The 24,529-nt window shown below is 38.7% G+C and overlaps 1 protein-coding gene across 1 annotated transcript; it reads left to right on the top strand.

The window, feature by feature from the left end:
* Positions 1-63: 63 nt before the first annotated feature.
* TMEM170B (transmembrane protein 170B) lies at positions 64-22,848 on the top strand. Its single transcript, XM_065052416.1, has 3 exons — positions 64-672; positions 13,660-13,830; positions 18,358-22,848. Exons 1-3 carry the CDS (start codon positions 576-578, stop codon positions 18,486-18,488), a joined length of 399 nt encoding a protein of 132 aa, XP_064908488.1. The 5' UTR covers positions 64-575; the 3' UTR covers positions 18,489-22,848.
* The last annotated feature ends 1,681 nt before the right edge of the window (positions 22,849-24,529 follow it).

Below are 24,529 nucleotides of genomic sequence, written 5' to 3'. Positions count from 1 at the left end.
TCTGCGCCTGCGCGGGGCCGCCCGCCCGCCCGTCCGTTCCTCCTCTCCCACTCCCGCCCCTACGGCCGCCGCTAGCGTCCCGGGGCTTCTTCCCCGCCCTCCCGCGGGCGGTGCCGTTGCTGCATGGAGTTGCCCGCCTGAGGGAGGGAGGGCCCCTCCCGCGGCCGCCCCGCCCCCGCCCCAGGTGATGCCGGTGACCGGAGTGACGATGCCGCTGGCGAGGCGGCGACCGTTACTGATGGAGGAGGAGGCGGCGAGGGGCTCCGCGCGGGCCCGGCTGTCGGGCCCCTCTATCGGCTCGCACCTTGGGGCCGCCCTGCACTGCCCCTGAGCCTCGGGAGAGCGCCAGCGGCTGGCCCGATCGCCCGGCTCTATCCCAGCCGCCATCTCCCCCTCTGTCCTCGATGTCTTCCCCGCGGCGCGGAGGCCCCTTCGCCGCCTCCACGCCCTCTCGCTCCTCGCAGCCCTCCCGCCCCGCGGTCCGGCGGCGAGAGGTGTCCGGCCTCCCAGTCGTCAGGTCGTCGCTGCCGCCCGTCCCGCCCGGCTGAGGAGCGGCCGCTGGACCACCCGCCACGATGAAGGTGGAAGCGGGAGACAACTCCATGATCAACCTCTCAGTGCAGCAGGTGCTGAGCCTGTGGGCTCACGGCACCGTCCTCCGCAACCTCACCGGTAACTGGGCGGCGGCGGGGCGTGGGTGGGCAGGGAGGAGGGTGGGTGGCTACGGCACAGGGCGGGCTGCAGGCTGAGGGGCGTGGAGGGCGGAGAGTTGTGTGGGTTTGCGTGTGCACACGTGTGTGTTGGTGGGCAAATAGCGCCGTCGCCGTGGGAAGACGCTCCGTGACTGGAAAGCGAGCCCCGTGGTACACAATGGAGGGCGTGGGTGTAGCGCTGGGGGTGGTCTCCCCGTGTGTTACACGTAGGGAGGGCTGGTGTTTGTGTTCCTGAGTTTGTGTGCATACGTATGTATACATACTTTTTCTCCGAGTACGCACATAGTGTATGTGTATGCTTGGAGGGTTTGGGTGTGGAGTTGGTATGTCGAGGGACATGAGAGGGATCTGTGTGTTATGTGTTACGAGGAGTCGTGTATGTACCTGTATAGCTGCATGAGTAAAGGAGCTGAGGGCGTGGATGTGCTCACTCACTTTTGTATGGATGTATATAATAAAAGGCTAATGCTATAGGGTGTGTGTATAGGAGCGAATTTATGCGTACCTATGGGTGAGTAGAGGGTTGTAGAAAGTGTATGTGAATGTATAAATAGTTATGGAAGGCTGGAGTATGCTTAAGGAAGCGGCTATCTGTCTACGTATGCTCGCTGGTATTTAACAAGTGAGCTATAAAAAAAACCAGAGCAATTAACGTGAGAAGTAGGGAACCCCCCCCCGCCACACCCCTGAGTATACCCCTGGAGAGTGAGAGCTGCGGGAGCTAATAGGGTGGCAGATGTTTCCAGACAAATAGACCTAATCTTAATCATCAGGGATTTTTAAAGACTGAACTGTTATGAAAAAGTTCTTTGAACCAAAGTAGAGTAAGGTCTTCATCCTGTGTTAGGTGAGGGGAGCTTTAGCCAGAACTGCCTTTTTACTGCTCAGTCTCATGCTGAAAAATGGGAATGGACTACTGTGAGACCCAGACTACATAGTGGAGAGGTTAATTTTCTCATTTCCTATTCTGTTCAGGTGTAAAGCAAAGTGTAAGCTAACTAAGCAGGGGTGTAGTGTCAACAGCAGAGATGTTACTGAGTAAATTCTTTGTATTTTGTATAGGGGTATAATAGATGATGACAGATTTGTGGAAAATGTTGAGTAAAGGGGATATGTTTCGAGTATTTTTGAAAATATTATAATATTTTTGGAAGAGTATTATGCAATCTTCCCCCCCCCCATATTAATGATTGATAGATGTGTGGGATTTTTTGTTTGTTTGTTTAAATTATTTAAGGTGGAAGAAGTGTAATGCAAACAGAAATGCAACTGAAGATGTAGAAAACAGAAAGTGATAATCTTGGGCTTTATTATCTTTCTTGTTCTTTTAACTTGCAGGGCACTTTTAAATGTAATAATACGGTTATAAAGATTTTTTTTTTCTTTGATCTATTAACTTTTTAAGATGTGTCTGATTATTAGATTTTCCAGGTACTAGTATGGCAACACACTAATACAGGTCATTTTGTGAATAGTTATTTTGGCAGACTTATTATAAAAATACATTTTGTACTATTGAAGGAAGAGGTCAACAATGGATTTAACTTTTCTTTGTGGCAGACATCCTCTGTGAAGTTTTTCTTATTAGAGCATTATGCAACATAGGCGTTTCTATGAAATTTGGTACTGAGTGTTAAGTAAGCAAAACAGTTTCTCAGTGCTTTTGCAATATTATGAGGGGTTGCACAAGGTACGTTTAATGTGGGAAGGGTGTTCTTTTTAATTTATAGAATATGAAACTATCTGTTGTATTATTGTTGGAAACGATGTTAGTGTCAGTTGTAGTTGAGCTACAGTTTCTGAATTGGTGCTTAAATGTAGGTTGACCTTATGGCTATAACCTGTTGTGCTGAAAGTTCTTATGGACTGTCAACAGTTAATAAGTTTCACTGGCTTTAAAATCTTCTGTATAAGATACACTGTTATTGATTATATTTTAGGAGATTGTTTTTGTTTAATAATTTCTATTAATGAATAGCTGTTATTAAACTTACATAAGCCCTTCCTAAAATATTTACCCAATGTAGAATTTTATTCATAGAATTGTTTCAGTTGGAAGAGACCCTCAGGATCATCAAGTCCAACCTTAACCTAACTCTAGTACTAAACCATGTCCCTAAGAACCTCATCTAAATGCTTTTTAAATACGTCCAGGGATGGTGACTCTACCACTTCCCTGGGCAGCCTGTTCCAACACCTGATGACCCTTTCCCTGATGAATTTTTTCCTAATATCCAATCTAAACCTCCCCTGGTGCAACTTGAGGCTATTTCTCCTTGTTCTATCACTTGCTACTTGGGAGAAGAGACCAGTGCCCTCCATGCTACAACCTCCTTTCAGGTAGCTGTAGACAGCGATCAGGTCTCCCCTCAGCCTCCTTTTCTCCAGGCTGAACAGCCCCAGTTCCCTCAGCTGCTCCTCATCAGACTTGTGCTCCGGGTCCCTCACCAGCTTCGTCGCCCTCCTCTGCACTCTCTCTAGGGCTTCAATGTCTTTCTTATGAGAGGGGCCAGAAACTGAACACAGTATTCAAGGTGGGGCACCAACAATGCCAAGTACAGGAGGGCAATCACTTCTCTAGTCCTGGTGGCCACACTATTCCTGGTACAAGGCAGGATGCTGTTGGCCTTTTTGGCCATCTGGGCACACTGCTGGCTCATATTCAGTGGGTTGTCAATCAACACCCCCAGATCCCTCTCTGCCAGTCAGCTTTCCAGCTACTCTTCCCAAAGCCTGCAGCGCTGCCTGGGGTTGTTATGATCCAAGTGCAGGCCCCAGCACTCGGCCTTGTTAAACCTCATACAGTTAGCCTCAGCCCAATGATCCAGCTGGTCCAGGTCACTCTGTATGGCCTTGCTACCGTCCAGCAGATCAACATTCCCACCCAGCTTGGTGTCACCTGCAAATTTACTAAGGGTGCACTCAATCCCCTCATCCAGATCATGTATAAAGAGGTTAAATAGAACTGGCCCCAATACTGAGCCCTGAGGAACACCACTCATGACTGGCCACCAACTGGATTTGGCTCCGTTCACCACAAGTCTTTGGGCCTGGCCATCTAGCCAGTTCTTTATCCATCACAGAGTACACCCATCCAGACCATGAGCTGCTAGCTTCTCCAGGAGAACGCCTTGAAGTACAGTGTCAAAGGCTTTACCAAAGTCTAAGTACACAACATCTGGAGCCTTTCCCTTATCATCTAGGTGGGTCATCTTGTCATAGGAGACCAGGCTGGTCAAACAGGACCTGCCTCTCATAAACCCATGTTGACTGGGCCTCATCGCTTGTTTTTCTTGCATGTGCCATGTGATGTTACCCAGGATGATCTGCTCCATGACCTTCCCCAGCACTGAAGTTAGACTGATGGGTCTGTAGTTTCCCAGATCCTCCTTCTGGCCCTTCTTGTGGATGGGCGTCACATTTGCCAACTTCCAGTCAACTGGGACATCCCCAGTTAGCCAGGATTGCTGACAGATAATTGAAAGTGGCTTGGTGATCACCTTTGCCAGCCCCCTTAGCACCCTTGAGTGGATCCCATCTGGACCCATAGACTTGTGGGTGTCCAAGTGGTGTAGCAGGTCACTAACCATTTCCCTTTGGATTATTTGGGCTTCATTCTGTTTCCCATGCCTGTCTTCTGGCTGAGGGGACGGGGTACCTGGAACACAACTGTTCTATTAAAGACTGAGGCAAAGGTGGCATTTAATACCTCAGCCTTTCCCTCATGTTCTGTCACTATGTTTCTCCCCGTTTTCTGTTCAAAAGCAGTTTTTCTTTTCCATGCAAAGAAAATAGGTGTGTGAATGAGTTTGTCCTGTTTGATTACTTAATTCATTCTCTTTTGCATCTTTCTAAACTATTGTACAAGAAGAAACTTCTTCGGAGTACTATGAGAAGGAATTCATAAATATATGGTGTTCCATGAATATTCTTGAATACTGCTTTGTGTTTATTTTTGGACTTAAAGTAGTGATCTACACTTGGTTTTTAAGTGGCACAAGTAAAAACTCCTTACATAAACAATGTTGATTATGTTTGCATGATGTAAAATTTTATCAACAAACTCACGTCTTTCTTAAAAATACGTTTGTTTTCCAAAATTTTCAGCAGGTACCTGATGTAAACTTCAGCCTAAACCAGGAAGTACTTCAAACCGTAATCTCTTTTTTTTTTTTTTTTTTTTTTGTCTGTTTTTCCTTAATGAGAAGCTGGACCATTATTTTTATACTATAAATCTGATTCAGCTTCAATATAAAAAAAGGAAATCACATATTTCATATATGGCCCAAGATACCTAGGAGACCACAGACAATTTAATTCCTACCACATACAAACGCGCACCCTGTGACAACTGAAGTTGCAAGCACTTTTCTTTGTAGCTGAACCTTGAGCCTTCAAGATTATATACTTTCATAGAATGTCCTGAGATGGAAGGGACCCACAAGGATCATCGAGTCCAACTCCTGTCCCTGCACAGGACAACCCCACAGTTCACACCATGTGCCTGAGGGCATTGTCCAGTCTCTTCCTGCACACTGTCAGGCTTGGGGCCGTGACACCTCCCTGGGGAGCCTGTTCCAGTGCTCCACCACCCTCTGGGGGAAGAATCTTTTCCTAATGTCCAACTTAAACCTCCCCAGCACATCTTCCCACCATTCTCTCAGGTTCTGTCACTGGTCACTAGAGAGAAGAGATTGATGCCTGTCCCTCCTCCTCCCCTTGTGAGGAAGCTGTAGATTACAATGATGTCTTCCTTCAGGAGACTGAAGAAAGACATCATTGTAATCTACAGATTCCTCACAAGCGGAGGAAGCTGAACAAACCCAGTGACTTTAGCCACTCCTTGTACACCTTCCCCACTACAACCTTCACCAACTTCTGGACACTCTCCAGTTGCTTTATATTGTTTTTACCCTGTGATGGTGCCCAGAACTGCACACAGTGCTCCAGGTGAGGCCACAGCAGTGCAGAACAGAGCAAGATGAATCGCCTCCCTCGCCTCACTGGCAATGCTGTGCTTGATGCACCCAGGACACGGTTGCCCTCTTGGCTGCCAGGGCACACTGTTGGCTCACGTTCAACTTGCTGTCAACCAGAACCCCCAGATCCTTATTTGCAGAGCTGCTTTCCAGCATCTTGTCCCCAGGTCTGCATGTACAGCCAGGGTTGCCGTGTCCCAGGTGCAAAATCCAGCACTTGTCCTTGTTAAACTTCATGCATTTGACAATTGCCCGGTTCTCCAATTTGTGCAGATCCCTCTGCAGGGCCTCTCTGTCCTCAAGAGCGTCAACAGCTCCCCCCAATTTAGTGTCATCAGCGAACTTACTTAGTGTTCCCTCAAGTCATGTGTCCAAGTCATTTATGAAGACATTGAAGAGCACTGGCCCTCAGATGGATCACTGTGGAACCCCACAGGTGACTGGTCCCCAGCCTGACGTAACCCCATTTAGTACAAACGTTTGAGCATGGCCCATCAGCCAGTTGCTCACCCGTTGTACTGTGTGTTTACCCAGCTATATCCTAGACATCTTATCCAGGAGGATGCTGTGAGAGACAGTATCAAAGGCTTTACTGAAATCCAAAAAGATCCCATTGACAGGCTTCCCTTGGTCAACTGGCTGGGTAACCTTGTAATAGAAAGAAATTAAGTTGGTCAGGCAAGACTTCCCCCTCATGAACCCGTGCTGGCTGGGACCAATGACTGCAGTGTCATTCATGTGTTTTTCAATAATTCTCAGAATAATCTTCTCCATAATTTTGCCGGGCACAGAAGTCGCTGACTAGCCTGCTCCTACTTGCTTTATATCTCCCTGCCTTCGCTTGGGAGGAAGAGTTATTGTAAATGGTGGAGCTAAGGGCCTAGTAACCATGGGGGAGGTGGCTTTTACTCCACCTGTTTTATATTCTCCGGCAAATCTCAAGAACAGCCCCTAATATGGGCTGGTTGTGTTTTAGAGTGAGGGTTTACTAGAACAAGTCAGATAATAGCTGAATCTGTGGAAAAAACTGAAACACTCAACCCCCCAAAAAAACCAAACCAACCCAAACCATCTTGGTTTGAGTGTCCATTTAAATAAATATTTATGAGTAAAGGCTACCTCCACAATAAATAATTTAACAATATTTCTACTCTTGTAACCAGTGTTACAATGTTTACATCTGGTTATTGCATGTTTCAAATATTTGAGGTTCTGGTCCAAATTATTGCACATTTCACAGGTGTAAGCCTCTGGTCTGAGTGAGTTTTATATTTGCCACTGAGGTGGTGGAAGAATGTTGTCTTCTGTGTGCCAGTGTGCCACTGTGTGCAGAGGAACATTTGTGGTTGTTTTTTGTTTTTGTTTTGTGGGGTATGTTGTTTCTGGTTTTGTTTGTGTTTGTGTTTTTGTTGTTGTTGTTGTTGGTTTCGGTGTTTGTGGTGGTTTTTTGTTTGTTTATTTGTGGTTTTGTGTGGTTTTTTGTTTGTGTGTGGTGTTCTTGTTTTTTTGTTTGTTTTGTTTTAATAAAGTTTGTTGTACTGTAAGGCTTTTAAAGTCAGAGTCATCTTCCTCTGCCTCCCCATGCCCCAGTGTCCTAAAGTGATGAGCTCAAGAGTTCACATCTGTTTTTATACACTTTTAAATAGAAGTCTATAATTTGCTGGCCAGTAATAACTCCTTAATTTGTTGAAAGTGGGCTTTTATAAGAGATTATGGAAGTGGCATAGAAGATGCTTCTTGTCATTTGTTTTTTCCGAAGATTCATCCTGTAATAGTATGTCACCGGTTTGTCTGGATTATGTCTTTGTCCCATATCCTGTAACTTGAGAGAAGTAGTTTGTATTTGATGTTTAAATGTTCTTCACCAAGTGCTTCTATTCTACTTAATGCAGCAAAAACATTAGCATCTCCAAGTAACAATTTGACTCTATAGTCCTGTTAACTTTGAAGGTGTCAGTTAATACAAGAGTTATGGAAAGGATATAGTAATGAAGAAAATACAGTAACATGCCAAGAGCTGAGTTATGTTTGAAGGTTTTCTTTATCTGAGTAGGTTTTCTTTATCTGGGCTTTCTTTATCTCAGTGCCTCAAGTTTGTAAATCTACAAGAATGAAACATTATACAGTTTCATAATTCAAGTTCTAACGTGTGCTACTTTGTTGACTTAAATTTGTATCTTTGTATTCACAGCACAGATAGTTATTGCTTGATTTTTAACTCTGTAGCTAATAGGCTGGGTACATAGATTGGGATCTTGACAGAGATACTTTCTGTTGGAGTAATAAGTCTTGCTTTGTGAAATGTTATAGGCAATCATTATTCATCTAGCAAAACAAGATAAATACTAGTGGGAAAGAAAACTGCTCAAGGTGAAGGACTAAGGAAGTACTCCATGTATACTAAACCTGAGTGCTGTAGGACAGCATGTGTGTTTATATATAGATAATATTTGAAAATGTTAGCATTTACATGCCTTGTGTGTTGACTTTCCATGTTTATATGTCCAAGATAAAGCTGTCAATGGAATGCAGCTTCAAGTTTTGATAAATTGGAAATGATATTAATGTTATTCTAAACTTTAAAACCTCTTTTCCTAATTTTAGTCTAACCTTTAAGGTTGCGTATGCCTACACCAATACATGTATAATGTATGTGTATGTAGTGCAAAAGAATAATGTATGTATGATGTGTATCAATGATTTGTAGAGACACCTAAATTAACAAAGAAATATTCTAAAGCGAGAATGATAGGGCATGAATTATAAGTTATTTGAGCCTTTAGCTTCTCTGGTAGAAAAAATTCCCACCCACGTAAAACCAGTGGAAATGAACCTAAACTGAAGACAAGATTTAAGATAGTGGTTAAATGCGAAGAATTTTAAACAAACCTGAACGTTCTCAGTTGTTCTTATTAGAAAAGCTGTAGCTTCTATGCAACAGATTAGATTTCACTGTACTTGTTAAACTAGTAAGTGGATTTTTCCTAGTTCCCTGTCAGTGCATCCCCTGGGCAACTGTGGAGTTTTGATACGAAGAAGTTGGTTTTGGCTACTTGAAGTAATTTGGATACACTGAAAGTCAACTCTGAAACTTTCTTAGGGTCAAGCAAAGGAAGCTGGAGGTTTTTTTCCAGAGGTTTATTTTATCCATGGCTCTTAAGGTTGCCCTATGAGGACATGACTAAATAAACTGAGGCTGTTAGTATTTGTAGCTCTTTGTCACATAAAGCTAAATCACTGTTACAATACCAGCAAAGTACTGAGGCTTATCGTCAAAAGAACAAGCTAATTGGTATAGCTGCACAAAGACTTGACATTTTTTGACAGCTTGCTTTTTTATCAAGGTAGCAATGATGACCATGTAGGTAAGTTTATACCTCTCAAAATATGAATCAGTGTATAGGACATAAATATTTGTACCAGCATGTTCTTAAGACACTTCAGTGTTACTTCCTCCTTATAGATATTGCAAATCTTTGAACTACGTGGTTATTTTTGATTCTTTGATTTACTAATCTTTCAGGTTTTTAAACAGCTATTTTAACATGACAAAGATGACTGTGAAAAATGCTTCACAAATTGTGATTATAAATGGTTCAAATTTTTCATGTTGTGTTTTCTGGAAAATATGTTGCTGTGTTTCATTGAGTCCTTCACTGGAAAAATCAGCTTTGCAAGATAAAGGTGTGATACAGCTGCATTTGTGTGAAACAAGGACTATTTCTGCATGTTCTCTGATTTTGAACACATTCAATTTGTGTGTTGCTTTTAAGGAGTAGGAAGAGAAAGTATGTACCAAAGAACTCAAGTTTATATTCCTTTATCCATCAGGGCATTTGGGACTGATTCTATTATCATGTGTCCTGCCCTAAAAACAAAGTGAGGTGTGATGCTAATTTTCCTTGAGCCTTATTTGGAATGTAAATAAGACCTCAGATAGTTGCTCACTATGCAGCTATTTTATTATGTAAGGGTTTGTAAATATTTTTTGTTTCTTAGTTACAGGGGAGTAGTTGTTTGTTTGTTTGTTTTTCCTGAAAATATAGTAATCCTAATAAGTCTTCCTAAGACCAGAAATCAATTCCCTTTTCTACCTGGTCAGGATAGACAATGACCACAAACACACTTTTTTCTAAAAGGGAATGCAGAGCCTAGTAAACCCTGTGGAAATTACAGGGAATGACAGTGTCAGTGTCAGATTCCAACAGAATTTCTTGGTCCAGTTTCAAGCTTTTCCGCTGTAATGGCTTTTTAAGAGTGAATGGAAGTGCAGCTTTCAGTAACCTGGGACTGTCCCTCCGATGCATTTGCAGAGAGACAATATCAAGAGCTTTGCTGCTTCTCCCCAGATCATATCTACGTATTGCCCATTTGCTCCAAAACACCTAGTGCTGAACAGGCTGTCAAAATCACAGGTCCTTTCCCTCTTGAAATAACCGAGTCTTCTGTCCTTAGACTTCATGTTAAATGGGGACAAGTTTGCATCATTCTGATGAAGTTTCATTAAATCAGTTGATTTAATTCAGTATCCACGGGAGCACACCTTCCAAGAGTTTGCTTTTAAAACTGTGGAAGAGATGATGGGTTAATGCTAATCAGTAGACCATTGACATAGCTATGGAATGCTTGGCAGTCTTGAAAGCCTGCAGTTCTCATGTAACCTCATGTGAGACCCAAGCATTTTCTTCAACTGTGGATGTGAAATATGTATTCTCAGAGTCTGTCACTGGGATGTTATGTTACCTTTACTCTAGCAATACTGCAAGAAGTCCTACTTTTTCTTGGTAGTTTATGTTTCATCTCTTGCATTCATCTTAGTCAAGAGAAATGGAAGCTTGGGTCAAGAACATTGTCAGAACTCTCTCATGGATCCAGTCCTCTCTTTTACTGAGTATTTTGCATATCGGTATAATCTGAGTGGTATGAAAATTGTGTGACAGACTTAATTTCAGGGAAGGTTGCTGTGTCCAGAAAATAAGTAGCATATCCTCTACAGTATTTACTAGCAAACAAGTCAAATAATCCTTTTTTATGTAAGAACAAGTTATCTTTTGAAATGGTGCATTCAGCATCACATTCACCTGCCTGTAGTTTAGCTTTGTGTTTCTCTGAATAATCTGGAACATGGGCTCAACCGCGTTACTCTAGAGAACTAAAATGGAAGATCTAAGATATGTACATAATGTCTTCTAGCATTGAAGGTCTTCAGAGACCAACATGTGCAAGCAATGAAATGCTTGCTCTTGCTTACTAGATACATTCTTAATTCCATTATAAGAGTTATTTTCTCTAACTTTTGTTGTTCATGATTATTCATATGGTTAAGTGGAACACAGACCTTGTGTTTTTTTCACTGCTAGTGTTGACAAAGAAGTTTAGTCTTGAGGACCTGCTCAGTCTATCGCTGAACTGTAGTCTATTCATCCCATACCTCTAAAATTTGCTGATGGTCTTCTTGGTGCTCAAGGAAATGATCCTTCATGGGTCAGGACCTTATTTTTTATAATTTTGATAGAATAGTGTTTTGAGCTTTTAGGAATCAGGTTTTGTGAGTTTTTCAGTGAAAGGTTTTCATGGGTAGCTCTTCCCATATACACATGAAGAATGAAAATATTCCTTCCTGACAGGGTTTTTCTGCCTCAGCTTGTATGTGATTTACATTTGCAGAAAAGTAAACGTTTTTCCCATCTCCTAAGGTTTATTTCCCTATGGTCAAGCTGTAGGCCTAGCAGGGCTGCCAGGTTCTATATTAGTAGATCCTTTGGTTAATCTCCTTGCTTATTTCCTTCCGCTAGAAAATAAAACAACAACAACACACACACACACAAAAACACAACAAAAACCAAAACAAACAAACAAAACTCAACACAAAAACAAAACAAAAACCCAACAACAACAGCAAAACAAAACCAGCAACGGGAATGCCCAAACTGTGCTAGTATCAGCCAAGGCCTGTTAGGACTGCAGGAGAGGTTCCCCTCCCAAATAATCCATGGCAGATTAGATGAGCAATCAGTCAATCTTAATGTTAGTGAGGGGGTTTGTCAGGTATTTGCAGAGTGAGTACTTGACACTCTTGCCACTGTTCTGTCATAGTAGCTTCTGAGAATGATGAGACATTTAGCAGAATAGTACTGTGGCCATTATTCTTTGGCAAATGTTTTTGAGACCAATTTGGGGCCGGGGGTGAAGGGATGAAAGATGCTTGGAGCCACCCTCTCTCTTTCTCTCTCTCTCTCTCTCTCTCTCTCTCTCTCTCTCTCTCTCTCTCTCTCTATATATATATATATATATATATATATATGTATATGTGTGTGTGTGTGTGTGTATATATATGCATATATCCAAGCACTTGGAAAGATAACTTTCATCTTGAACTACAGCTGTTAGTATTAACTGAATGTAGATTTACCACCGACCTTCCTTGCTGCTCTCTTAAGAGACCCTTTTGGTTACCATAATTTAGAGAAGTTGTCTTATGACAGTCTTGCCTTTTATGCCTGTATGAGAGGGGAAGTGTTGTATCTACTCTCAAAGTACTGCTAAATAAAACAGTATTTGTGCTATGGGTATACATACAATATTGACATTGGACTCAAAGGACTGTGGTTATAATCTTGCAGCCGTTCTTTCACAGTGTGTTTTGTTTTAGCTGCTAAGTATTTTTATCTTAGCTAATTGGGTCATATTTCTGCTCAAATGACTAAATGACTGTGTGTTAAGCTGCAATAATATAGGCTCACCTCATAAACAATAAGTATCTTGCTGTTGTGAGGACGTGGTGGGGTTTTTTGCATTTTTGGTGGCTTTATGTTTGTTTTGGGGCTTGTTTTGATTTGCTTGTTTGGATTTTGTTGTTGTTGTTGTATTCGTTTGTGGTTTGTTTTTTGTGGGTTTTTTGTTTGTTTTGGTTTGGGTTTTTTTTGTCTTGTGTGGGTTTTTTTTTGTTTTGTTTTGGTTTTTTTTTGAGGGGAACTGCAGCAAAAACTCTGAATTAATTACAGATTTACAGGATTATGTCAGTCAAAATAATGTGCTCCAATTCACTGGATTCTGTGACGATATACCCACTGCAGTTGACTTTATATATTTTTGCCTTTATTGCATTTCCTTATCCTTTGAGTTATTGTGAATGTTTTTAGAAATTTACTACCAAGCCAGAAAGGTTCTTTAGTTTTTATGTAGCTTCATAGATGGTTTCTGCTCTTTTCTTTGAAGCTAATAATTGTGGTTGGCATTCTTCAAATAAATTTTTGTATTCCACACATTCTCATGATCTCTTGTCTTTGTTTGGTGATTTAAATAATCATGACTATCTGTTACTATGAAGTTCTAAGCAAATAGAAGCAAGGAGTTAGAGGTATTAAAATTTTGTGTTAAAATTGTAGTGTTTTTATTTTTGCCTTTCAAGCTAATTCGATAGAACGCTCTATTACAGCTCCTGGACAGACAAACTGGAGTCATTAATCTCAGTTTTCCTGTTTGATATTACCTGGTGCTGTCTCTTCCTGTAAAACAACACCATCTCTCACAAAACAAACAAGCAAAAAAACAACACCAAACACCCCATCAAACAACTCTTGACTTCTTTTTGGATTCAGTCTTTGTTTTGGAGAATATTTCATTCTGCAGGAGTAGTTACAATACATAGTAAGAAACTGCAATTAATGTTGTTTAAAGAAAACATTACAAGAATTGTGGACTTCTTGTAACAATATATATGAATTGAGAATTGTGGCAGAATCCTTTTTATAATTTTTTTATCATAATGGAGTTATTCCTTTATGATAGAGTGCTAAAAGTGGGAAATTGTCTTTAGCACATGCTGATGTTGTCACATTGATTCCTTTTAAGATGGAAATCAATATTGCTTTTCTCTTCGGATTGCATGCAATGTTTTAAAGTTTCTTACTTATAAAGTTATTGTCTTTCAAATATTAACCTTTTATTTGACTGCTTTCTTTCAGAGATGTGGTACTGGGTTTTCCTCTGGGCTCTCTTCTCCTCTCTCTTTGTCCATGGTGCTGTGGGAGTATTAATGTTTGTGATGCTGCAGAGGCATAGGCAGGGGAGGCTGATATCTGTCATTGTGGTCAGCATTGGATTTCTTTGTTCTATAACTGGAGCAATGATAACCAGTAAGTCTGTCTCTTTTTTTTTTTTTTTCTTTTAAATTTTATTTTACATGTAATTTCTAAAGAAAAAAAAAAACAACAAACAAAAAAAAAATGCAATCCTTTTTCTTAGTGATTTTTTAATTGTTTATTAAGGATTTTGCCTTAGTTTTGTAGCTAACCTAATGATAACGACAGCTGAGTTGCTCTTCTGTTGTGTAAAGATAAAACTAATATAAATTGTCAGAGGAGTGCAGAAATCATCCTGCTCTTTCATTTTGGAAACATTGGATACCAAGTTATTCAAAAGGCGTATGCTCAACAAGTAATATCTTTTGGGGATCAGGAGGAACAGGAGGATCAGGAGTCCTGTTCTACCATACTTGTTGCAATTTTTTTTTTTTGGTCAAAGGTTTCCCATGAAGATTACCTCTTATTTACCCTTAAACCCGTGAGTTTCTCTTGGAAACAAGGTCCTGATTCTATTGGTTGCAAGGCTGAATTCCTCCTCATTTCCTTGGGCCTGCTGGGGATTTTTAAATTGCATCTGGGTAGGATGTTGCTCTATTAAAAGAAATAAAGGTTCAATGCAGGTTGTGATTTACAGCTAAGAAAATTTGGAGGAGTTACATGTGGCTGATGGATTTGAAAGAACCTTCCAGTCTTGACTTGGCCATAATGTTACTTTCTAGTTCATTTGGGGTAGGGAGGAAGTGCATTAGCCTTCCCCTCTCCTACCCCCCCACCTCCCCCCCCCCCAAAAAGTTGTGCTGTTGTAGATAAAATGCCCTTTGCCAAGGGCATCAGGGCATCTGTTACAGAGTTTCTTATGGTGTTAGTCTAATGCCTGCTGCTCAAGAGTCATTTTAGACATTTTTTTATCCTTGACATTGTATCCACAGATAAGATGCTAACCATTTTTCTGTTAAAACAGCATACTGAAGGGTTCACAGTATAAAACTTATACTTGTCAATAAAACATTGCAGAAAGCAGGAGTACTTTATGTAGTGAAGTACGGAGGTGTTAAATCTGACAAAATATGGCGCACAAGTGATGTTGCCAAGAATGTTTTGAGGAAATACTTCTTAGCTGTTTCCATCTAGAATTATTGGTATCAGATACTGTTTTCCCATGTTTCATAAGAAATTTTGTAATCTGTGACAATATTGAAATATATGCCGTAAGATCAGTAGGACACTATTCAGTCTTTGGCTTTATCATATCCAGCTACATTTCTCAAACTTATAAATAAACTCCAGTAGGATTCCCAAGCAAATAGGAGGGTGGAGAGTTTTCTGTTTGGGAAGCACGGGGGAAATAAGTTGTGAATTTTATTTTCACTGGAAAGAAGCTTGTGCTTTGAAACAATGCTCAACATTAAAATCAACTGATTGAATGTGGCTTAGGTTAACCTGAGCAGTAGATCTCTTCTGCCCAGAGATCTTCAGTGGTGTTGACAAGATAGTCTAACTTGGAAGGCCTTTGAGGGTAAGGAACTGTAAATCTAGCAACCTCATAAACTGTAGACAAGCCTTGTTGCCTTTCTTATTTTTCTGTGTGCTGCCCAGATTATCAGAATAGTGGTATCGCTTCAGCTTTGGACACAATCATGAATGATTTGTGACAGATTATTTCTTATTGCTACTGGTAGTCCTTCTTGCCTGTTGGTTTTCAAGGTTAAATAAGCATATTTAATGGAAAGTTTTGTTAAGACTTTCCTCAAAGGTTGTTTTAATTACTGTATGTTTCTCAGCCTAGAATTTCCATCATTTATGGCCGTATGGTTCAGTATAACACTACTTCTTTTTTTTTTTTTTCCTCCCCTACGGGGAGGCATGTATGGAATCAGTCGAATGCCTTTACATTACATGTAATTTTTCTTTTATGCTTAAAGTGGCAGTGACCCATTTACAAGGTCAATCATACATGAGCATTTCTGAAGAACAGAAGATAAGAAATATGAAATATGATGCTGAAATATCCAAGTAGAGACTTCTTCAGTGTTGTGTGGTGGGGAATGTTCAGGTTCAGTGTTTCTGAAATGAAAATAACATGCATCTTTTATCTATGCACAAAAAGATGAGCAACACAGTTGAGTCTTTGTCATACAATTTTACAGGTCAAAACATTTAGTAAGTGGTACTGTTTATGTGTAAATTCACTTGAGAATTTATCCAGGCTTAAACCGTAGACTTGTTATGCTGTTCCCAAAGATATTGCATGGAGCATTGCAACATGGTTAGCCAAATACATTTACTTTCAGGTATTTTTGTTACTGGACGGAACTGGGTTGTTTCATACTGAAAGAAATTCTGTGGGGAGCTTCTGAAGGCAAATTATGGTGATAAAATATTAAAGAGAGGATTTTTTAGTAGCTGTTGTGCTGCAAACCGAGATGCAAATTGAAGTATTTAGTTGTTTGGATATGCCTGGTCCAGTATATAAGAAATTGAAATAGCAAACTGACTTCAATTTCCATTTTCTGTTTCTAGCCCTCTGCATTGTTTGTGTAGGTGACTGAATGCAAGTCCAATTTTACTCTGGTAGATTTTTCAAACTTTCTGGCCTTCTTGGTTCTTTTTACCAGCATATAGAAAAGCAGGAAACCCCCACACACGAAAGAGAGATAAATGTCAGGCAGTTTGAGGCAAGGATTTTAGCTGTATTTCATCCAGAAGAGTCTGTTGTTCCTACTTTCCCCAAACACACTCCTTTTTGGTGACATATTCTTCTTTCCATCATTGGCAGCCTATTGTAATATACTTTGGCTTTATACCAGTTGTGCTGGGTTATGCATTACATGTTCTACTGCACATTTATTTGACAAATATAAATACATAATGATTAAACTACCAAATTTTTATATTATTTATTATTGATATTTTCCAGAATATCTCAGTGTTTTCTCAAGAAGCAGGACACTTCTGTTATTAACTAGTATCGTCAAATTCTGGTATCCCAATTTGGCTGATTTGAATTCACTTAGAGAGTTCAATTACCAAAATAATTTTAATGTGAATACTGGGCTCAGGCTAAAGCATCTCTTCCAGTTTTTGACAGCAGATAGTCAAGGAACAAATGGAAAAGCTTACACAAAGCTGAGTGAAATACCATAAGGCTACTCTTCTGGTGAGATATTTCTGACAAAATGTACTTTACAGTAGACAGCAAAACTGACCTAACACTCTGATTAATAGTGTTTATAAATACTGTTATGGCCACAATTATTAGTGAATTCTACTCGTCCTAAAATTTTTGTAAAAATGAGGTGTTACTTTTAAGATCATCAGGTATAGACTGTACTTGCAGAAAATCTGTTGGGACTTAATGTATTTCTGTGTCACTAATGGGTTTTTGATCACTGCAGCAGACTATTCCTGTTACTGACTGTGCAAAAACAACAACAAAATTTTTTTCACTTGATGTTCTTTAGGCAAGAAAAGCAAGCACTGTATAGAAAATACTAGTTCAGAAAGTATTAAATGTTAATAAAAACTTCATTCTAGATGAAGCTTTCAGGGTTGAATCAAGTAAAAGTGTTGACTTATGGACACAGCTGTATAGAAGCCTGTATTTCTTTTTTGAATGAACGTTTTAGTATCCTTAAAATGCTCAGAAGTTGTCTCTGCAGAAAATGTTATTCATTGTTATCATGTTGGGGTTTTTTTAATGGATCTTTTTCTCGGATATGTGCTCTAAGACATCACAGCTATCCATTTGCTCTATGACTTTTGTTCTTCAAACACGTGATAAATTCAGCATGTGAGATAGTAGAGGGGAGTTAGTAGTACCTGTTTTTTTATGGTGTAGTATGTTGTTTCTGGTTTATCCTGGCCATTTGATGTTATACTTTAAATGGGAATTGGCACACAACTGTACAAGAAAAGCAGTCTCTTAATTTTGCATGCATTATAGCTCAAAATCTATTTCTATTGGTTAGAAACTTCCCCTCATACACATTAATGGATAACAATGCAGTACTTTGTTCTTTTTCATGTTTTACTTGATTTGCTAAACAATTGTTAACAATTCAGTAGTTGAAGTCTAAACTCAACTGATATGGTGTGCCCAGGTTATTCAACCGAAATTTTAAATGAAGCTGATAGATGTGTGTTTACCTTACCATTGTTTTTGTATACACTAGCGGTTTTACTGCTTTTATCTTTTCCCTGCCTATACAAGCTCTATTAAACCACACTCCGAACTCAGTCAATTTTTAGAGAATATTTTTGCTACCTTTTTAAATTAGTAGAAAGCAAAATGTAAAAAAGATGTGAGGAGATCTACAGAGAAACAGCAAGATTCAATTTTCTTAAATCAAACTGATGTCGGAAAACTTAACCTGGTTCAGTTGGGAAAATAATTCCTGAGGGATCATAAAAACTGGAAAATACAAGGAAGACTAATAATTCTATAATGCCATGAAGTAATACAGTGTTTGGTGATGTTCTATAAGTGGCTTATGCAAAGACACAATAAATAATTTGTCATATATTTCAAGCTTGGCTTTATTTCTGTCATTTGATAATTATTTTTCTTGTGATTCTTAGGTGCTGCAGTAGCTGGAATTTACAGAGTAGCAGGAAAGAATATGGCTCCCTTAGAAGCTCTTGTCTTTGGTGTTGGACAGACAGTACTGACATTAATTATCTCATTTTCAAGAATTCTTGCAACACTTTGAGACTTATTTGAAAGGAGAAAAAAAATCACCTAGTTTAAAGAAATCTTGAATTTGAAGACAAGCTTTCTCAAAGTGGATTCATCAGCTTATGAACTTGTATTCTGGCACAAGAGAGGAAGTTATGTGGAACATGCACTACAAATCTAAAGGTTCAGTGAAATGAACAGACTGTCCTCTAGTGTCTGAACTGTTGTACTTCTGCACTGCACCTTATGTGCCTCAGTCCCAGGCAAGGTGCAATCCATGTGTGTGAAGTTGAGATAAAGCACCTTGAATAGCTGCCAGTCAGGTTAATGCTTGGTGATGGGATCATTGTTCTTCACAGTGTTGTAATAAAATAAAGGGATGCTCCTGGAAATTGCTGTATGTGCCAAACTTGGAGTTCAATTCTTAACTGTTGCTTGGCTAAACTTTGAAATTGTAGATGTAGAAGAATGCTGTGATCATACCCTCAACTTAAATTCATGTAAAACAGCAGGATGACTGACTTTTGTTTTAGCAGAATCTCTTTGAATGCTGCATATTCTTGTTCACCATTCAAAACAACTGTTAGGTGTATTTCAAAGTGTAGATGAATCTTGATGGGTTTGAGAACCAGAGCTTTGGCTACCCTGATGTAATTAGCACTATGTGTAGAATGGCTCATGGCAGTTTTCTGAAGCTCAGCACATTATTTCATGGTTTTAGCTTGTCAGAAATCTGTAGTTTAAGAAGACTGTATGAGGGTTGCTAAGTACAATCTGTCGTGTATGCACAAACAAATCTTAAATTGATGTTTTCCTTGAAATTATTGTGTCTTAAACATACAGATGGTTACCAGCCCTTCTGAAAACCTCAGAAAAGCTGCTTGTTGCAAATAAGCTCCCTATATTTGTTTAAGCACTGACAGGACGCTTAACTCTACATGTATTCTTTGAAGAACACACAAATACAACAGACTTTAGGAGAATACACCTATGAGGAAAATGGAAAGGGATAAAAAATGATATACTGGTTTTCTACTGAAGAAAAACGTTGAGTTTAATAAAATAGTTACTATACTCAAAGTTTGGAAGTGAGGCAGCATTAACGTATTCACTACCTTCTTTCTGAACACTTTGTATCTTTGGAAAGGTTAAGATACCTGGAACTTTCAAATACTTAGCTTTCAGTAGAGTTTGTACTTTTCTGGTTTAAAAGGGACAGTAGTGTTGTGCATGTGAAATGTCTTAAATGTGAATGTTTTGGAGTGAATAGAAATTTTAAGTTTAATAATTATCTATGAAACACAAAATTTAAAGGGCACAAAGTTCTGTGTGAGGAATAAGGAAACTTTTGCATCTTTCCTCAATGGAATGCTTTTTAGCAGTCAGGTTTTAATGCTGACAGGAAGAGTAAATTGCTCAAAAGTTTTGCTGTTAAGATGTCAAAGAGACTTTCAGGTCTATTGAAACCACTGGCACCCACTGCACAGCTAAAAGAGTATGGGTAAAATATAACTTAGAATCCAGCTGTATTGCCTAGTGCTTCAAAGCATTATAATGAGTTAACCTGTCTGCCTTTATTTTATTGTACTACACAAAGGTGTTTGGTTTTTTTTCCCCCTTTAAGGATGTTAATACTATTTTTTTCTTTAAAAGTATTGAAGTCTTGTTTGGAAAACGTACAATGTTACGTGCTTTGCAGGGAACAATGTAAAATACAGGTTTACAAACATTTTCAGTGTTATATTTTGTATTTGAGTTGCTTTAAAATGTGGCTGAATACATATATTCTCATTATTTTGAATGTATTCCAAACCTTCTTTATTTTTCATAGTTTGGGTTTTTTGTCTTGTGGGGTTTTTTAACTTTCTGCTGGTACTTTTTGGCGTAACAATCGTTGCACTTTAGTAGGCAATGAAATTATTACATCTGCAAAAGCCAATTTAAACTTCCCCCATTGTCTTAAATTATGAGAAAACTGGTTTCAAATATTTAAGTCAAATTGAATAATAAAATCATTGAAGCCTAATGTGCCTTGTTACATATATTTTTAGGGGAGAGGATTTTTAAAAAAAGATCATATCTTCATTCTTTTTCAATTTTTGCTATTTCTAATTAATTTGGTTATTTGATATAATGTCTTATTCATCAGGCATGAAAACATTTCTGTTTGACAACCTGGAAATGCTTGTCTGGATCAAACCAAACTCTTTCATGAAGCATTGTATTAGGTAATTTAGATTGTCTCATAACTTAACCTCACACTTAAACTCCTTCCCAGTTTCCAAATTTCCTTGAGCATCTCAATTATTATTTATTGTACAAGGCTATTACGCTACCGCTGATCAATGGCTTGCTGTCTTTCACTAAGTTAAACTAAAATGGACTACTGCTAACTTATTAAATACATATACAGAATTTCTATTGATGGACTTCATTCTTCATTTTAATTGCAGTGCTAATGAAATTGTTGCCACTGTAATTTTCCTCCTTTGAAAAGGAGACACCTTTGCAGACTTAGTTACCTTCCTCCAAATAATTTTTATTGCATAGATCATTGCAATCATTCTTAAAACGTTGTTAGCTACTTAGTTGCCTCTGCTTTATATGACATTATTGCCAGGCAGCAATGAATAGGCAGATAGTATAATGCCTAAGTGGCTTAATAGAGACCAAGTAATGTATTTGATAGAAAATTGGTTTTAACTACTTCTTGTGAGGGATATATGAGGAATAAATATTTTGCCTTTGAAGTATTGTTTGATCATAGCATGAACTTCCTGCATAACTCCAGCAGTGAAAGGGAGTGTAAGTAGCCTTGTATCTGTGAAATGTTGAAGTTTCATTCCATATCCTTAGAAACAGCATTGTTAAACATAAAGTGCTCTAATCGAAGTTCAGTGTATGCATATATGTGTGTGTGTATATGTATGAGTGGTGTTTTGTGGTGTGTTCTATACCTTGCACACACTAACAACTGAAATAACTTGTCCAAGAAAAGCAAAATTACTTCAGATAACCTTTTTTTTTTTTTTTTTTCCTTCATTTTTCCCCCTTTATTTCTTTCTCTCTTGCTTTTAGACTACAAAGACATCTTGTATGTGAATGGCCCTGATAGTTCTCTGGCTCACTTTGGACAATACAGTGTTGTGCAGATGTCCACACAGGATCTTTTAGCGCTATCTTCAAATAGCTCTGCCTGTCTCTGCATTGTATTATGAGGCACATTTTGTACATTGCTGTTGATTAATTTATAGTACAACAAATAATAGATCAATACATCAATACAACTTAGTCTTTGGAGGAGGGGGGAATACCAAATATACTATTTAATGTGAAGAAGCTTCTGATGCTTATTAGAAGCTGCTTTTGTCAAAGATTTGAACATTCCACACACTTCCCATTTATCAGCATGGTCAAAAAATATTTTGACTCAAAACCCCCCGCTATTTTGCAGGAAAAAAACTCTTCCAAATAGTTGTTGTTCATTTCATGGATAATTGAGTTTATGAAGCTAATCTGTATATCACTACTAGTGATATAATTTGAAGCTTGCTGTTGACAGTTTTTTAAAGAAACCAATAATTTAACCAGATCTGAACATTCAACATGGACCAAAGATAGCAAGAACAGTGACAAAGAAGAGTGATTTAACATATAGTTGATTCCTGTCTTTGACAGGACTATATTACACCGCATAAAGGTATTAATTTTTGAGTTGTGGATGTACTGCATGTTTGTGTGACAGTTTTGCTTCAGATAATACTTTAATAGGTAACGTTTAAGCTGTAAATACTTTATACTATTATATTTCATTTTTTTAAGAAACTTTTTTATTTCCCTATTTGTGTACAGTTCTCTGTGTACATATTACAAAAATTACCACACTTTGAGAAACTTTTGTAGTTAACTTTCACATTTTAATTGCAGTAATGACCTAAATACATCAAATCAGCTGTTTGTTTAGTTCTAAGTTTTCATTGTATACTTTCAGGTTTTCTGAAAAGCAGCAAAGCAATAACTGTTGGACAGTTATTTAAAGTAAAACCTTTTTCTGCGCAATTTCCATTTCCATGCTTTAGTTTGGAGGCACAGTGGAACACTTGTCCAATTGTAAGATTTCAATAGCCTTTAAGTAGTTTTTCTTTATTTTCTTTTGTTTTTGTTTGTTTGTAATAGGAAATGTTTCGTAGTAGCCTATGTACAGCATTTACAAATCAAACACAATTTCTCATGCTGAAAGTTTCTGTTAAAACATTTTCATTAATTTTCCATAGCTTATTACATGTGCTATGCGTCAACCTCTTATGAAACACTCTGCTAACAAGTTTTACATTTTGTGAACCTGATCAAAATGTACAAATGTACAAACAAAATAAAGCTAAATTTAATTATTAGAGTGATGCACTTTCTTCTATGCTGTAGTAGTGTGTTCCTGTAAGCCTCTCATTTCTGGTTTATAGATGAAAGAGCCAAACAAACACATTCCTCAGTGGGACCTGTGTTGGCACAAGACCAAAGTGTGCTGTGGGTGAGACTTTTCGTTTCTCTTTTTTTTTTTTTTTTCACCTGTTATTTTAATACCTGCGGCTTCTGTTTCTGATAGTTAAATTCCAGCCTGTGAATAAAAGATGCCTGAGCAAATGAAACATACATAAATGGCTAATTACAACAGAAACTGAGGCACTACTTTTGTGGTTATAACAAGGATATGTTTATGCAACTGGATACGCATAGTTTAGAAAACAAATTGCTTGTGGAAATGAAAACCAGATTGATTTAGTTCGTCATCAGGTTAAGCCAGCTCACAATGGAATGCTGTTTGGGGAAGAGTATACTTAGTCAACATGATGTAAATATTTTATCTAGTTGTTTTTGCTGACCTGCTGAGGGATATAGATGCTATTTATTCCTGCTAGTGTCACACATATTTTATTTTTAAGGAAATCTAATTCACCATGAGTGTATTAGTTGTTACCTCTTGGAGATGCCATTTTGGCAAAGTATAACTTAAGCTTTCTATTGCTCCTTTTAAATAAAAGGTACAGTTTTAATTGCTTTATATTTTATTAAATCAGCCTGAGAACTTTCACCAGTAAATCTCTCTCTTCCATGCAGACTGGAAGTACTGCTTCTAGAGATGCCATCACAATAGCTAACTTGAAGAGCTTAAGAAGCTTTAAGGAGTGTAAAACCAGGTTGCTATGTCTTGATGCGGTGGTGGGTGGTGGTGGTGGTTGTTGTTGTTATTATTATTGTTATCAAAATCATCATTATTATTATTATCATTAGTAATTATTGATTATTATTTGTTTGTTTAGATTTTAAGTTAAAGTTACTTTCAAGATAAACTTTTATTGCAAATGGTGGAGGCACAAGAAGGGAAATTGATCTGGAGGAATCTGAATTTTCTGATTATACACTTGGGACGATAATGTGTAAGGTACAATGTAGTATCATGCAAAAATACAACCTTTTGGAGTAACTACCAGAAACAAGTAGCTACTTTAATTTTGTACGTGTGTGGCCTGGCTGCCTCTGCAGAAGAGCTGGGTGCCTTCGTGGTCTGCCTGGGACTGCAGCAGGGATGCCTCACCACCGCAGGGCTCCCGGGCTGCCTGCCCTGCACCAACATCTGGGAAAAACAGTTGTGTCAGCATCAGGAACCAGGGGAAGGCAGGAACCGAAACACTAGAGCTGCTCCAGGGTAAGTCATCCCTGCACCCACACTGAAAGCCCTCTCTCTGAGAAGAATAATGTCCAAGTGGCTCATTCAGAACTAGCATGGACACTTGTTTTCCCTCTTGAAAATTTAGATTTGTTTATTTTTAAGAGGTATTTTCTCTTGAAGAACAGATTTTCTTGCTTTCTGTTAATTTTAGTTTCAGGGAATGGTGTTAAGCCATTGTATCTTACATTGCTTCACAGAAAGTTTTTCCCTGGTGCTATGAAAAAAAATGTTGCCTCAGAAAGCGTTTCTAGTGCCTGCACTATTTGTTCTTCCTTCAGTGCTGTAGCAGTTGCAGCTGATGCACACGCTTTGCTATTTCAAAAGGTTACTGGGTGTAGCTTCAGCTT

This window comes from Columba livia, chromosome 2 (genome assembly GCF_036013475.1).
Source record: "Columba livia isolate bColLiv1 breed racing homer chromosome 2, bColLiv1.pat.W.v2, whole genome shotgun sequence".
Taxonomy (NCBI): Eukaryota; Metazoa; Chordata; class Aves; order Columbiformes; family Columbidae; genus Columba; species Columba livia.
The sequence above is the reverse complement of the archived record's forward strand: the minus strand, read 5'-3'. Positions and strand labels throughout refer to the sequence as shown.

What these genes read in the sequence shown, in the direction of transcription:
- TMEM170B (XM_065052416.1), top strand. Translation starts at nt 576, where the DNA reads ATGAAGGTGGAAGCGGGAGACAACTCCATGATCAACCTCTCAGTGCAG. An exon ending in CGTCCTCCGCAACCTCACCG is followed by an intron (nt 673 to 13,659) that starts GTAACTGGGCGG and finishes GCTTTCTTTCAG; the next exon opens with AGATGTGGTACTGGGTTTTC. An exon ending in AACTGGAGCAATGATAACCA is followed by an intron (nt 13,831 to 18,357) that starts GTAAGTCTGTCT and finishes TGTGATTCTTAG; the next exon opens with GTGCTGCAGTAGCTGGAATT.